Below are 15,108 nucleotides of genomic sequence, written 5' to 3' on the forward strand. Positions count from 1 at the left end.
GCACGACTCCAGGAGGGCCGAGGGCAGGGAGTGCACGCTCCTGGCCCTAGGACGCGTGGCCCAGAGACCAGAGGGAACTTGGCCTGGCCTCCCAGGCGTGGTGGGTCCAGGGTCAGAGGTCACCCTGGCCTGACCCTGCCTCTCTATCTTCTGTCCAGTCAGCTGTCCCGGCCCCCAACTTTGCCATGCCCGTCACGGTGCCCGTGTCCAATCAGAGCTCACTGCAGTTCAGCAATCCCAGCGGCTCCCTGGTCACTCCTTCCCTGGTGACATCATCCCTCACGGACCCACGGCTCCTGTCCCCCCAGCAGCCAGCACTACAGAGGAACAGTGTGTCTCCTGGCCTGCCCCAGCGGCCAGCCAGTGCAGGTGAGCGGGTTGGCAGGCGGGTAGGCGAGGTAGCAGTGAGGCGTGGTAGCAGCTTTGGGCTTCCATCTTCCGTGGTAGCTATTTCCTTTCACCAACCACAGCATTCTCTCTACGTGGTTCCTGAGGGAAGGGACTGTGACCCCTCCCCCAGGACTCACTCTGGAAGGGGGCGCATCCTGACAGCACATGGTTCTCTTTTTCCCCCAGGGGCCATGCTGGGGGGAGACCTCAACAGTGCTAACGGAGCCTGCCCCAGCCCTGTAGGTGAGTGCAGCCTCCCTTTTGCCTGGGGTGGGGCCGGAGTCTGCCCACCCGGTGGCCTCAGGGATCCCAGGGTGGAGAGGGACCTAGATTAGAGGAGAGGAAGCTCCCAGGGCCTGTGTCAGATGTAGTGTCTGAGGATTTGAGGGGGGCGGGGGGCTGCATCAGGGACATGTGGAAGTTCCTGGGCTTGTGTCGAATCGGAGCTACAGCTGCCAGCCTATGCCACAGCCATAGCAACACCAGATCTGAGCTGCGTCTGTGACTATACCGCAGCTCACGGCAGTGCTAGATCCTTAACCCACTGAGCGAGGCCAGGGATGGAACCCACATCCTCATGGATCCTAGTCAGGTTCATGTCCACTGATCCACAGCGGGAACTCCTAGAGTCTGAGGACTTTTTAAGTTCCTGGACTTTTTTTATCTATAGCAATGATTGATGTAGATGATCGGCAAAGATGTAGGCTCAGGGAATTCTAGGCAAGCTGTGAGAATTGACCGACACTTCTAGTTGGTGGAGCAGTTCCAGGTTGTTCCAGTTGAGTCGGGGCATCTGGTTGGGATCTGAAGGATACGAATATCTAGCGTTGCTGATAGACAGGAAGCACAGACTCACACACAGACATTCTCACTTGTATGGAAGTATCCAGACGTTAGAAAGGCACTTGCGAACACACATCTATGAACCACAGAAGAAAGGCTGCTCCCTTCACGCCCCCCCATCCCCACCCCCAGCAGCTGACAGCCCCTCCTGTCCTGTGCTGTTGTCCGGCTGGTGACTATGACTTCGAATGTCACCATTGACGTCACCCTGACATTCCTGCCATTCCCGGAGTGATCCGGGAATTGGGATGGAGGCAGCCACTCACTTCCAGGGCAGCAGTGTGCTCTCAGGGGACAGAGCAAGGTGACACTTCTGGCTGTGGTCACCCCCACATCTCTGGGCTTTAGAATTCCCCTGTTTGGGAATTCCAAGCACCTTGTACCACCTCCTTGGCAGTATTTATGTACAGGGGCAGCAAATGGGGGGAGTGGGTGAGCACCCCTCCCTCTCCAAGGAAAAGGCCAGAGAAATGCCTGCAGGTCTTAAGGGACAGTGACGCTTATCAGCCCTTATGCCCAGCATGTAGAAAGTGGTTGTGTGGCCCTGGACAAGTCCTCACACCTCTGCCATCCAGGCCTTGTTTTCCTCTTCTGTAAATAGGGCCAATGACACGTGTCTTGTCCACCTCGCAGGGTTAGTGTGAGCACTAAACACAGTGATACGCCTGCGAAGGCCCTGTGTCAGTCATGGAGTGGGGAACAAATGTAAGACGGGGCTATTCTGCCAATTATTACCAGTCTAATTATGGTGGCAGCTGTGTCATCAGCCCCCCAGTGCCAGTAGCACCACTACTGCCATGGGTGAATGGCTCGTCATCCCCAGCTCCAGGCGAGGAGAGCCTTCAGAGTGGTTGATGTGCCCTGGTGATCAGGACTCTCACCGAGTCTCAACCTCCAGGCTGCTACCCTTCTCCACCATGGGTCATTGTGGGCCCTGTTGGGGGCAGCCGCTGGACTTCTTGTCACTGGAGACCAGCTCCTACCACCCAGCCCATCACGTGTAGCTTAGGGGCAGGTGAATAATGAACCCGGTGATTGAGGAGTAAGGGGTGTTCCCCCCGCTTGCTCCCCAGACAGGGTGGTATTAGGGAGAAATTAGAGAGCTCAGCACCCACTCAAAGCCTGAGCATGATTTGGAGACGTTCTGGGTAACAGGAGTACTGGTTTGCGGGCAGTTAACAGGGCCGAGTGGTGGGTCCATGTTTTTTCTTTCACCCTCATCACCTCTCCAGGGAATGGCTACGTCAGTGCTCGGGCTTCCCCTGGCCTCCTCCCTGTGGCCAATGGCAACAGCCTAAACAAGGTCATCCCTGCCAAGTCTCCGCCCCCACCCACCCACAGCGCCCAGCTTGGAGCCCCCAGCCGCAAGCCCGACCTGAGGGTCATCACTTCCCAGGGAGGAAAGGGGTTAATGCATCACTTGGTGAGTGGGTATCTGGACCAAGGGGCAGGAGCCAGGGAATGGGAGGGAGGAGAGGAGCCGACGGCGGGAGACAGAGCCGACCTCCATAGGAGGGGTGAAAGTCAGCTAGCAGTTAGGACTTCCCGAGAGAGATCGTGGAAATTGTGGCTTTTCGCGAGCTCTTCCTTCCCAGAGGGCCTTACAAGACGTTGGAGCACAGGAGTACAAGCCTCAAGGGCAGCGAGAAGGGGCGGGGGAGGGGGGAGTCGCTTCCCTGGTGATGACAGGAGGACGAAAGAAGGGATTGGCCATTTCAAAGAGGTGAAGGTTAGACTGAGGATCTCCTAGCTGGTGGGCATGGGGAGACAGCATTGTCTGGAAATCAGGACAGTGAAGAGTCTGTCCTTTTAGGCTGAAGCCATCCTGCTCCATGCAAAGAGGTAGATGGGATAGCTCTGGGGGCAGCGGTGGGAGGGGAGGCTGGAGGCCGGTGACTGAACCATCCCCTTGGTTTTATTTCTGCTCCCAGACTGAGGACCATTTAGATCTGGTAAGTGAGGCTATGAGATGTTTGCTATGGCTTTGAATTCTGGGTCAGCCCATTGCTGTGAAGTCCCTCAGCATGGAGTATGTGTGTGCCTTTGTCCTTTCGCCTGTGTGCGTGGTGTGTTGTTTGTGTATTTGGTTGTTTGCCAGGAGCTGTGCTCAGTGCCAAGAGGGATACGGAGGTGAACGGAGCGGGGGCGAGGGGTTAGATAGGCATGTGTGTGTGCCTGAGCAGCCACAGATGTCTTCATGTGATGTTGCATTCCTGCAGACACACTTCCCTGTGTGCGTCGCGTGCATGCGCACGGGGAGTGACCCTGTCCTAGGCCTCAGAGGTCCCATCTCGATGTGCCCCAGGGTCCCTGGGTTGGGCCTTTGGACTGGGTTAGACTGCACTTGCCCTCTTAACTCTATGCGGGCCCATCCAGGACAGGGACTTCTTTAGGAGGGGTGCCAGCCAAATAGGAAAATGGCTTTTCCAGGGGAAGCTGAGGCCCAAGGCAAAGCCAGCGTCTTCCTCCATCAGGGGCTTCCCTGCCTCCCTCTGTCTTGTGCTCCTTCCTGCACACAGCCTCTCAGAGGCGTGCACAGCCCTCTTTCTCTCTCACGCATGTGCACACTTACATACTCACCCTCAGCCAGGAGTGGGGCGGGGGCTCCTCCCTCCCCAGCTCCCTGACGGGAGGCCAGAGAGACTGGAAAAGGCAGGCAGGCTTTGGCGGCCAACACGGCGGCAGTTTCGGCCCCAGCGTGGAGTTGGAATAAACAAGTGACTCAGCGGCAGATGGAGCTGACAGACCCACACACGTGTGTGCATACACGCAGGCACACGCCACACCAGGCCCCGCATTCCCCTCACAGATGCCAGCACGCTTCTCCCGGGGCATGTGCTGCAGTGTGATGGATGGAGGGTAGACTCTAGGGGGACTGGCCAAGAGAAGAATGGAGCCGGGGCCCATTGCAGGTGTTGGGGCCAGCATGTGTGCCTCCCTCTTCGCATGTGTGTAGGTATGAATGAATCTGGGTGTGCATGTGTCTCTGTAAACGCACCAGTGTGTGTTTGTGTATCTAAGGGGACCTCCATGCAGAGGCGTTCCATCTGGGCCTTGGGATTCGGGGACCCCAGCTTGTCTTTGGAATGAGGGGCCAGGATAAAGCAGCCCACCCATCTTGACAGACTGTTTGCTCTTGCAGAACAATGCCCAACGCCTTGGGGTCTCCCAGTCTACCCACTCGCTCACCACCCCAGTGGTTTCCGTGGCAACACCGAGTTTACTCAGCCAGGGCCTCCCCTTCTCTTCCATGCCCACTGCCTACAACACAGGTGAGTGTTCCTGTGACTTACAGCTGTGTGCACTTGGTCTTGGGGCAGAGGAGGGACCAGAGGGGGAACATGAGATATTCCCTTAAGGATGCCCCAATCTCAGGAAGGCTGTTGGTTTATGGGGAGCCCCCACCTAGTTAAGGTTGTCAGAATTAGCAAATAGTAACATAGGATGCCTACTTGAATTTGAATTTTATTTTATTTTATTTTATTTATTTATTTATTTTTTGTCTTTTTTGTTGTTGTTGTTATTGTTGTTGTTGTTGTTGCTATTTCTTGGGCTGCTCCCGCGGCATATGGAGGTTCCCAGGCTAGGGGTTGAATCGGAGCTGTAGCCACCGGCCTACGCCAGAGCCACAGCAATGCGGGATCCAAGCCGCGTCTGCAACCAACACCACAGCTCATGGCAACGCCGGATCGTTAACCCACTGAGCAAGGGCAGGGACCGAACCCGCAACCTCATGGTTCCTAGTCGGATTCGTTAACCACTGCGCCATGACGGGAACTCCTGAATTTGAATTTTAGACAGAACAGTGAATGATTTTTTTTTTTAGTACAAGTATCATTTAGTATAAGAAGTATGTCTCAAAGACATACTCGTGCAAAAATTACCAGTTGTTTTTTCTGAAATTGAAACTTCAATGGGTATGGGTATGCCTCCCCCTCTTCTTTCTTCTTACAGTTCCACCCACGGCACATGGAAGTTCCTGGGCAGGGGATTAAATCCGAGCCACAGCAATACCAGATCCTTTAACCCACTATGCTGGGTGGGGGATCAAACCTGCGCCTTTGCAGCGACCTGAGCTTCTGCAGTTGGAGTCTTAACCCACTGCAACACAGCAGGAACTCCCTGCCTTATTTATTTATTTATTTATTTATTTTCCTTTTTACGGCCACACCTGCAGTGTATGGAAGTTCCTGGGCTAGGGGTTGAATCGGAGCTGCAGCTGCTGCTGTATGCCACAGCCATACCCACGTAGGGGGATCTGAGCCACATCTGCGGTCTGTGCTGCAGCTTTGGGCAACGCCGGATCCTTAACCCGCCAAGTAAGGCCAGGGATCGAGCCTGCATCCTCATGGACACTATGTTGGGCTCTTAACCCACTGAGCCAGGATGGGAACTCCTGCCTTATTTTTTAAGGGACCTAATGGAGAAGGAAAGCCCTGTCTTTGAGGAGCTGCCCATCTGAGGTGGACTGAGCAGCAAGATGATCCAGGCCGACCAGGGTCGGGCGTGGAGAGGGCTGCGTGCTCTGGTCTCCTGGGGGAGAAGAATAAAGGAATGAGAGAGACAGGGAGGCTGGGGAGGCCCAAGAGGAAGCATGGTCAGTGAGATTTATCCGGCTTCCTGGGAAAGCCAAATAGGGAGGCCAGGGTGGGGCAGAGGAGGAAGAAGGGGGTCTCACCCTGGTGTGGGCTTGGTGGAATGAGGGGGGGTGGGGGAGGGGATCTGAAGGTGAAGAGTCACTTGGAGACATGGGAGAGATCTCTGGGTAGAAGAATTCTGAAAGGACACCCAGTGCTTAGGCCATCCTGGGTCTCCACGGCTATCCTGGCTTCTGTCACCAGCTCATACCCTCCCAGGAACAGCCTGTGACACTCTCAACCATCCTTGCCCACATTCCAAGCTGCTGTGTCAGGAAGAACTTCCCAGTGGGGAAGTGCCTTGTCCCTTTGAGTCACAGCATTGATGTGGCTGGGAACCTGGTCTCTTTCCCGCCTAAGAAGCCTCTGCTGTTCCCCAGCTTTTCTCACCTTTGAGTGGCTCGTATCTGGGCTCTTATCTGGTGAGATCTGACTAGACCAAAAGACCCCTAAACTTCTCCCCACTCCCCAAGCTCCCATCCCAGAGCTGAACCATGCTAGGGCCCAGACACCAGTACAGATACCCACAAAATCTACGTCTTTCCCGTGTGTGAAAACCCAGAACCCAGCCCGTGTGTAAAAAAGACCCTCGGGGCAGACAAGAGAGCTGGAGGAGCTCCCTCACGTTGAGGGCCAGACCCTGGCCTGTGTGCGGGTGTCTGTAAAGTCTCTGGTCCCTCGGGTGTGCTCCCCGCATGCGCACACTCCTCGGGCAGCTTCCAAGAGGACGGCTTCAGGTGGCCGTGCACGCGAGGCCAGGAAAAGTTCTCATCTGTGAGAATTATGGGTGGACAGGAGGTCTCTGAGGCGCTGCCAGCCCTGCCAGCTGGGGCTCTGGGCCCTGACTAGAAAAACTGGCTCCCCGAGGGCACGCACATGTGCGCCGGGGTGGGGGGCAGTGGGCAGTTGGTGAAGGGCAGCCCGCTTTTCAGGAGCTGCTGGTGATTTGAGAATTCCATGGCAGTGGTCTTCTGCCGTCTTCTCAGGTCCCCCACCGGTGTTTGTGAAGCAGGAGGGAGGTTAGTGGGTGCCAGTGACCCTGGGACAGGTGCTCAGCAAGGCCACAGTTTAGACTCTATTTGTCGATCTATTGTGATGGCAGATTCTGACCTGCCCTTGGAGCCCTGCTGGGAAGTGTTTGGGCTTTCTCAGATCCTCTTAGAAACCAGGGGCTCCAGTTCCTCTTGCTGCAGGAGTCGTTAAGCAGACCTCAGTTTAGAGAGCAGGTGTTTTCAGGTGACCCTATATATATAAACAAAACCCAACAGACGCATCGCTGTTTAGTCGTTCATTGTTTACAGTCCTTGGCCTCAGCCCAGGGGCCAGCTAGGTGGGAGTGATCTGCCTATGGCGATGCCATGGGTAAGGGACAGGCCCGGCCTCTTGTTTATCCTGGCTGCAGAGGTCTGCCGGTGGTCATTTTAGGAGCAGACTAAGGGGCCTGCTGGAGAGCCACATCTCCAGGTAGGCAGGCTGGAGTGTGGCGGGGAGGTACAGGACTAGGGGTCAAGTCCTTACCATTCACGGGCTGAGGGACATCAGGCAAGGCACTGCACTATTCTGGATTGGCTTCCTTGGTTGTAAAATGAGTGTTGTAAATAGGTAGTCTTGTAAATACAGGCATCTCCAAGCCCCTGGCTTTGTTGTTATGAGACCAGAGGCAAGCATGGACCATCTATAGAGTGAGATTTAAAGGTAAGAAAGAGGCCTGGGGGTCTTGTTTTAGCTCTGCCATTGGCTTTGTGACCTGAGGAGAGCTCCTCAAACTTGAGGCTGCGGTGACCTTATTTGTCATTTAATAACAACAGCAGCTGAATCTTTTGAATGTTTCCTACGTACCAGACAGGGCTCTACACACTTCATGTCTTAACTCACTCAGCCCTCACCACAGCTTTGTGTGCCGGCCGGATTATCGCCTCCGGGGTATAGACAGAGGCAGTAGCTTGCCCCAGGTCCCTTGGCCTCTAAGTGGAGGTGGCCAGGAAGTTTGACCCCATGGCTCATGCCCTTCACCTTACTGTTCTGTCGCACGCATGAGCCTCCCTTCCCTGGTAAAGACAGAGGGCTGGAGCGCACGGCCCCTTGGGGCTGAGCACGGGGGTGTGGCACCAGGACGACTGGCACGTGTGCCTCCGCGTCACATGGCAGTGCGACTGGCCTGTGTTCCTCAGGGACGACATCTTCTAAACTGTCCCACGCAGGCCGAGGTGTGAAACATAAGGGAGCTGTGTAAATTGGGAACCGTCTCACGGTTCTGTTTGTTCTGTGACCGTGCAAACATCACAGTTTCTTCATTAAGACAGGAATCGTAGGAAAGAAACAGCAAGCGCCACCTCATGGGGAAACCTGCCAGAACCTTGGCCAGTTGTGCCGCAAGCCCGTGTCCCTCTGCTCTCATGGGCCCTTCTGGGAGGCAGACAGTCGTCCTCTGTATGTGGGGGACGGGGTGTGCAGAGCAGCTGGAACCCTTGCTGTTCCCTGTTTTATGTGTTGACAGTCTTCAGGAGGCTGAGGGACTTTGCGGAAGGTGGGATGATGGAGGAATGGGCTCGGGGTGCGTCATTCAACCTAGCACTTGCTGCGACTCCCCTCTAGCTCAGAAAGATGCTTGAAGACTTGGCAGGTGAAGAGGGGACACTTAGACATAGATTCGATTTTCTCTACCTACCTTTCTTCCCCTTCTTTGTTTTTAAATTGACGTTCCAAAAGTGATACCTACAGATGGTTAAAAAGAAGCCAAAAACTATTGTAAAAAACTACTTCTCTTTACATCCTGTTAAAAAGCCAGCTCCTTAGAGTTCCTGTCATGGTGCAGCTGAAACGAATCTGACTAGGAACCATGAGGTTGTGGGTTTGATCCCTGGTCTCACCCAGTGGGTTAAGGATCCGGTGTTGCCGTGAGCTGTGGTGTAGGTCACAGACGTGGCTCAGATCCTGCGTGGCTGTGGCTGTGGCCTAGGCCGGCGGCTACAGCTCCGATTGGACCCCTAGTCTGGGAACCTCCATGTGCCGCGGGTGCAGCCCTGAAAAGATAGAAAGACAAAAAAAAATTTTTTAAAAGCCACCTCCTCATAGTTACTAAGATTTGTGTTTCTTGGGGAGTTCCCGTCGTGGCTCAGCGGTTAGCGAACCCGACTGGCATCCATGAGGACACAGGTTCGATCCCTGGCCTTGTTCAGTGGGTTGAGGATCTGGTGTTACCGTGAGCTGTGGTGTAGGTCGCAGATGCGGCTCAGCTCAAATCTGACATTGCTGTGGCTGTGGCCTAGGCTGGCAGCTACAGCTCCAAATTGTACGGGCTTATGTAATTATTCACGTGTCATTAGCAACTGCCCCATCTTGACAGTCCTTGTGGGGCACGGCAGGAAGCTCATCCTCACTGCCTTCCCTTCCCGTCCGCCCCGTGCAGATTACCAGTTGACCAGTGCGGAGCTCTCCTCCTTACCAACCTTCAGTTCGCCTGGGGGGCTGTCTCTAGGCAACGTCACCGCCTGGCAACAGCCGCAACAGCCCCAACAGCCACCACAGCCGCAGCCTCCACAGCCCCAGCCGCAGCCGCAGCCCCAGCCGCCCCAGCAGCCGCAACAGCCACCTCAGCAGCAGCCCCACCTGGTCCCCGTGTCTCTCAGCAGCCTCATGTGAGTCCTTGGGGGCCGCCCCAAGAGTGTGGGGGAAAGAGAGTTGAGGGGCGGGAAGAGGAGGGCCTTCTTGAGAGCTGGGGGTCCCTTTGAGGTTGTCTGTCATCAGTGGACAGCACGGAAGCCACTAAGTGGCAGCCCTGGAGGCCCCTGTCCAGGCCTGGGAGACCTGCCCTGTGTCTTCGCCCCCGCCCCCTGCCCCCATCAGCCCTGGGGTGGGGGTGGGCCGGGGGCCCCTGGACTGCAGAAGGTGACACAGGATGGAAAGACAACTAATGTGACTTCTTTCCTTCTTCCCCCTCACTCGGCCCTCCCCCTCTTCTGGTCCCCCTGTCTGTCCCCTTGTCGCTCCCCTCCCCTACCCCCCTTCGTCTCCTTCTCTGTCCTCTCTCACTGTCTCGTGACCTCCTCTTCACTTTTTCTGTCACTCCCCTGCTCTCCTGTCCCCTGTGCCCCGTGCCCATCACCTTTCTCCAGCCCGGGCAGCCCCCTGCCCCATGTGGGTGCTGCCCTCACGGTCACCACCCACCCCCACATCAGCATCAAGTCAGAACCAGTGTCCCCCAGCCGTGAGCGCAGCCCTGCGCCTCCCCCTCCAGCTGTGTTTCCGGCTACCCGCCCTGAGCCTGGCGACGGTCTCAGCAGCCCGGCAGGGGGCTCCTATGAGACGGGGGACCGGGATGATGGACGGGGGGACTTCGGGCCCACACTGGGCCTGCTGCGCCCAGCCCCAGAGCCTGAGGCTGAGGGCTCAGCTGTGAAGAGGATGCGGCTCGATACCTGGGTACTGTAGCATCACCCCTCCTGTCCGCCGTTGTCTGCTACACCCAGGGACTGCCCCGCTGCCCCTGCCTGTCTCCTCTCCCACCCGAGAGGCTGTGTGGCCAGCTAGCCCTTCCCGCAGCCCTTTCACCCCCACCGCAGGCCCATGTCCCCTCCCGCCAGCGTCAGTCCTTCTGCTCGGTGACTCTCTCCCCTCAGAGCTGGCCCTGCCATCAGAATCCTGGCCCCACTGGGAGAGGGGTGTGGGGGGCACATACCCCAGTAGCCTGGGCCACCGCCTCCAACCCCCTTCTCCATCTCCTCTCTTCACAGACATTAAAGTGACGATTCCCACTCCCCTCCTCTCAGCCTCCCTGATGAAGAGTTGACAATCTCACCGCCCACCCCTCCCTGTCCTGGGCTCCTCCCGCTCGACCCCTACTTCCTTTCTTGTGCTCCGTGTCCTGTTGACGGTTACATTTGTGTATAATTATTATTATATTATTATTATTATTATATTTTTTTTAATTTGGATTCTTGCTTTGGAGAGGGGGATACTCCCACCCCCTCTTTCTGCACCCCCCGCCATTTTCACTGGCCGGGGGGGCCTCTTTTTTGCGGGAAGGGGGGGACACTTTGCACGTTGTACACATATGCTGCAGGAGGGGGTGGGGGGCCCGATAGGCCTTGGGAAAGGACAGGTGCCGAGCCCTGCATGCGGAGCCCTCCCACCCCATCCCCCAGATAGAGGGAAATAACCAAAAAAACCTACCAAACAACAAAAACCCCTTACAATAGACTGAAACCCCAAAGTCGGCTTGATGAGTGGGTTTGTGTTTCAGGGGAAAGTGAGGCAGACGTTCTGAAAAGGGTCTCTGCTTCTGGGCCATTCTGTGGCCATGGGCACATGGGGCAGAAATGCCCAAGCCTGGGCCCCAAATGCCCCTGCACATACGCAGCACACTCTCACTGATCCTTGTGTGAGCTCCGCCTCCGAGGTGTGGGGGTGCCGGCTGGCCAAGGTTTGGGGCTGGGAAGGCTGCCTGGGAATCCGAGGCTGGTGGGGAGGGATCTGAGGCGGGGGCCCCTATGAAGCACATTTGGAAAGACAGAGAGCCATGAGGAGAGGGCTGAGGAGGGGCAGAAGGGCTGGGCAAGGGGCGAATGGGGCCCCCCTCCCTTCCCCAGCATTTTCTCTAAGATATACAGTGCAATAGCTCCCCAGCCCTCAGCTGACGCCAGCCCTGTGAAGCTGGCCACAGAGTGCAGGAAGGACTGGGGAGGTGGTGGGGGACGTGAGATGGCTCAGCAGGAGACGGCCCCGGCACCCTGGGGTGCCTGAGGCCTGGAACCCTTGCATCCAGGGACAAGTGTGAGTGAGGGGACTTGCTCTTCCTTGCACGTACACATCCCCAGAGGGGTGGACTGGGTTGGTGTGTGAGGGCGGGCAGGAGAGGGGATGGAGGAGGAGGCCCGCAGGAGGCCTGCCTCCCTTTCCTCCAAGGCCCCTCTCCCCAGCCCTCCTCCCAGCTCCTTCCGCTCCTGACCCCACCTCCCTGCTCTTGGCGCCCTCATTGTCTCGCTACCTCCTGTCCCACCACCCCCAGGCCGCATCCCGCCTTCCCTCTTGGCTACTGTAATTGTAAATAGCAACCTTTGGAAAACGTTAGCCGTGTAACAGTCCAAGAAACTGTTTTTTTTGTTGTTGTTGTTGTATTGATATGAAATGAGATTCTATTTTTGTCAAAGTATATTGTAATAATAATGATTCAAACGGCCCGTACTGTACAGACGAGATTCTTCTGCTGTTGTTCTTGCTCCCCTCCTTGCCCCAAGTCTGCCCCCTCTGCTGCCTCCCCATGGGGGCAGCCTAGGCCTGGAGTCACGAGACCTCAGGCTGCATCACAGATCAAACCGGAGGGGGCAGGCCCCCAGCCTGAGATCCACTACCACCCCCTGCCCTATGGGGCCTGGCCTGGGTGACAGGGGCAGGCTGACTGGGGCCTGCCCTGCTCCCTCACGGAAGCCCAGCTCCTCTGCCCAAGGGGTGCAGGCAGGGCTCCCCTGGGGTTTCATGCCGGTGGGAAAATAGAGTTAGACAAGGCCTGGTTTTGTGGTAGGTGACTCTGCCCACCTCTGTGATCCAGCCGCTTGCAGTATTCCGACACTTGATGCAGGGAAGGAAACCAGAGGGGTGCGTGTGACTGCACAGGTGCCCAAGTGTGTTTACAAGGGCATCTGGTATTTATGCGTCTGACTGTACCTTTCTATTTATGTGTGTGTGTGGTTGCATGCGTGTACCTTTGTGTCTCTGAGCCCACCTGGGCACGTATGTGAATCTCTGCGTGAACTAAGCTCTGCGGGCTTTGTGTGTGAGTGTGTGTGTGTGTGTGTGCGTGCGTGCGTGCGTGCGCCTGGGTGTGTGTTTACAGAAGGACAGGTGGCTCTTGCAGCTACACATCCCTGGCTTCTAACTCTATGACCTTCCTTCCTGGGCCCCACTTCTTTTTCCTTGCTCGTCACCTGTTCTCAACCTCCACTCTAATTTGTTTATACCGCAGTTTTGGGGGTCAGGCGGTTGGGCCTCTTTGCTTCTCTCAGTAGCCCTGTTTCTGCCACAGCTCCATGCACAGTTGTCCAGCCAGTCCCCCACATGTTTATACACAACTCCCTTTCCTGGAGAACCTTCTTCCCCCGACCCCAGTCCTGCTTCTTCAGGGTGACACCCAAGTTCCTCTTTCTCCCAAAGCTTTTTCCTCCCCTGGGCAGTGACCCTTCCTTACAGCTTACCCGTCACCTGCTGATTGGGCACACAGCATGCCCAGTCTTCCCAAAGCTTCCTAGAGGGATTGTCAAGAATGGATGAGACTTGAAAGAAGGGCCTTGAAAGCAGCCAGGGTGTAGTGGTGTGCATTCATGCATGCATCCCAGAGCCTTGCCCAGTGCCTGGCACACAGCTGGCCTCAGTAAATGCTGAGCAGGTGAAAGGTGAATGACAGGTGCTCAATAAACGTTGAACGACTGGCCTTCCCTTCTCAGGCTGTTCCTGCCGTCAGTCCGCCCACCTTTCTAGGCTGGGCTTGGCCATCATTAAACATGGGGTGGGGGTGAGGGCCCCTGCAGTTCACGGTGCAATATTCACCAGTTTTGCCCTCTGCCTTGTGATGGCAAACCTGGCTTTTGATTACCATGTGTGGGTGTGTGTGTGTGTCCTTTTCTCTCTATCCCTGGGGCAGGGGATGGTCTGTGAATGAATACGTGACATTTCTGCAATTCAGTATCCCAAGGTTGCTCTTGGGGCTAGGGGCTCCTGGCCGGCCAGATGAATGGGTCCCTGGGAACCCAGACCTCAAGTGGGGACTTCAGTTCTTCTTCCTCTCACAAGCCAAATTTGCCTCCACCCACTCCTTCCTCTGAAGAACTGGGCATTTGCCAAAGTAATCACTGGAGTCATCCAAATGCCCCTCTCCTCCCCAGGTTTCCCACAGCTTCAGGGACAGTGGGCAAGAGGACCCCCCCCACACACACACATACCACATCCCAGCGGAACACACCATTTCCCCTCCCCTCAGCAGTGCACTCAGTACAGCGAGACTGACCCCTGACCCTTCCCCAGCACCCCCCACCTTGGACAGGAAGGAAGTAATGCACCTTCTCTTGCTGATTATTTATTTGTTTGGAGAAACAGAAATGATGTAAAAGTGTATCTAGAAATATCTCTATATATTTTTAACTGACTCTTTGGAATCCCCTGGGGTGGGGTGGGGGGTGGATTTAGGCTTTCATGAAGGGGAGGAGACAAGGAGCCTGGGAACGCCTCATCTCCCCTCTTGCCACCTCTCTCCACCCCCTAAGGAGTGGGTCGGAGGAATGGGATTTGTAAGGGGGGAGGGGGGTTGGAATGTTCTATGGAGAATCTGGATTCTCTCTGTCTTCCCCATTCAAGTCCCAGAGGGAGGGGAAGGGGAAGGAGGGGGGGTGGACAGGCCATGGAGGTGCCCCACCCCCAAACCCGACAATCACCCACACTCCTGGGGCTCCTCCTGGGTCCTGGGCAGGGCGAGTCCAAGTGTGTGGCTGTTGATTTGTTTTCAATATTTCTTTTCGTGCTGTATGGTGATGCTTTCTTAGTATTCTACACAATAAGGAAAGACAAAGTCCTCGAGATTCTTATGAGTTTTGTTTGAAAACTCTTTCACTATATTTGTTGTAAAGAGGTTTACTATTAAAAGAAAAAAGAATACACGTTTCTGATATTTTGGCCTGGGTTCTGGTTTCTTTGGTGCGGTCGACGGAGGGGGGGCAGGAAGGTCTGTGTGCTGTGTGAGAGGCCGGAGCTTCCCTTAGCAGGAGAGAACTGCGGTTAGCCTGCCGAGCTGGCACTTCAAGGTGTCTGACATGGGGTTTTCAGATGAGATTTTCTCCCAGGTGCCAAGTCAGAAAAGAGGCAGGAGTTGCCCTGTGGTGCAGTGGGTTTGGGATCCGGCTTTGTCACGACTGTGGCACGGGTTCTGGCCCTGGGACTTCCCCATACTGTGGGTACAGCCCTCCCCCGCCCCCCAAAAAAAGAAGAAGCCAGAGGAGGGATCCTGGAAGGAGAAAAACAGAACACTCAAGGCCAGGTCAGGAGCAGAACCGTGTGTGTGTGTGTGTGTGGTGGAGGAGCGAGTGGTAGAGGACCTTCAACTACTGAACATTTTTCCACAGCAGGAGCTTACCAGGCACTGTCTTAGGCACAGATGGATTCTGCCTTCACAGCTCCCACAGAGCTCCCTCCAGCAGGGGCATCTGCCCTACCCCTCCCTTTTGAAGGGCTCTAAACAGTGCCAAGGAGTTCC

General features: G+C 55.9%; 1 protein-coding gene across 6 annotated transcripts in view; it reads left to right on the forward strand.

The window, feature by feature from the left end:
* Positions 1–14,524, forward strand: part of MEF2D (myocyte enhancer factor 2D) — a 35,353-nt gene extending 20,829 nt beyond the window's left edge. For 3 of the 6 annotated variants that reach the window (XM_021089674.2, XM_021089675.2, XM_085022726.1), the window contains exons 5-12: positions 159–369; positions 577–633; positions 2,466–2,656; positions 3,165–3,185; positions 4,376–4,505; positions 9,280–9,508; positions 9,986–10,292; positions 10,604–14,524. In XM_021089674.2, the coding sequence (XP_020945333.1) occupies positions 159–369; positions 577–633; positions 2,466–2,656; positions 3,165–3,185; positions 4,376–4,505; positions 9,280–9,508; positions 9,986–10,292; positions 10,604–10,615 (1,158 nt within the window). In that variant the 3' untranslated portion in view covers positions 10,616–14,524. Of the gene's footprint in view, positions 1–158; positions 370–576; positions 634–2,465; positions 2,657–3,164; positions 3,186–4,375; positions 4,506–9,279; positions 9,509–9,985; positions 10,437–10,603 lie in introns of those variants that run through there. The other 3 variants (XM_021089677.2, XM_021089678.2, XM_085022727.1) reach the window with 2 other exon arrangements.
* Positions 14,525–15,108: the final 584 nt, after the last annotated feature.

This window comes from Sus scrofa, chromosome 4, assembly GCF_054392235.1.
Source record: "Sus scrofa isolate SSC_HxYL_T2T_F1_AM1 chromosome 4, Sscrofa_HxYL_maternal_Yorkshire_Landrace_v2.0, whole genome shotgun sequence".
Classification (NCBI taxonomy): Eukaryota; Metazoa; Chordata; class Mammalia; order Artiodactyla; family Suidae; genus Sus; species Sus scrofa.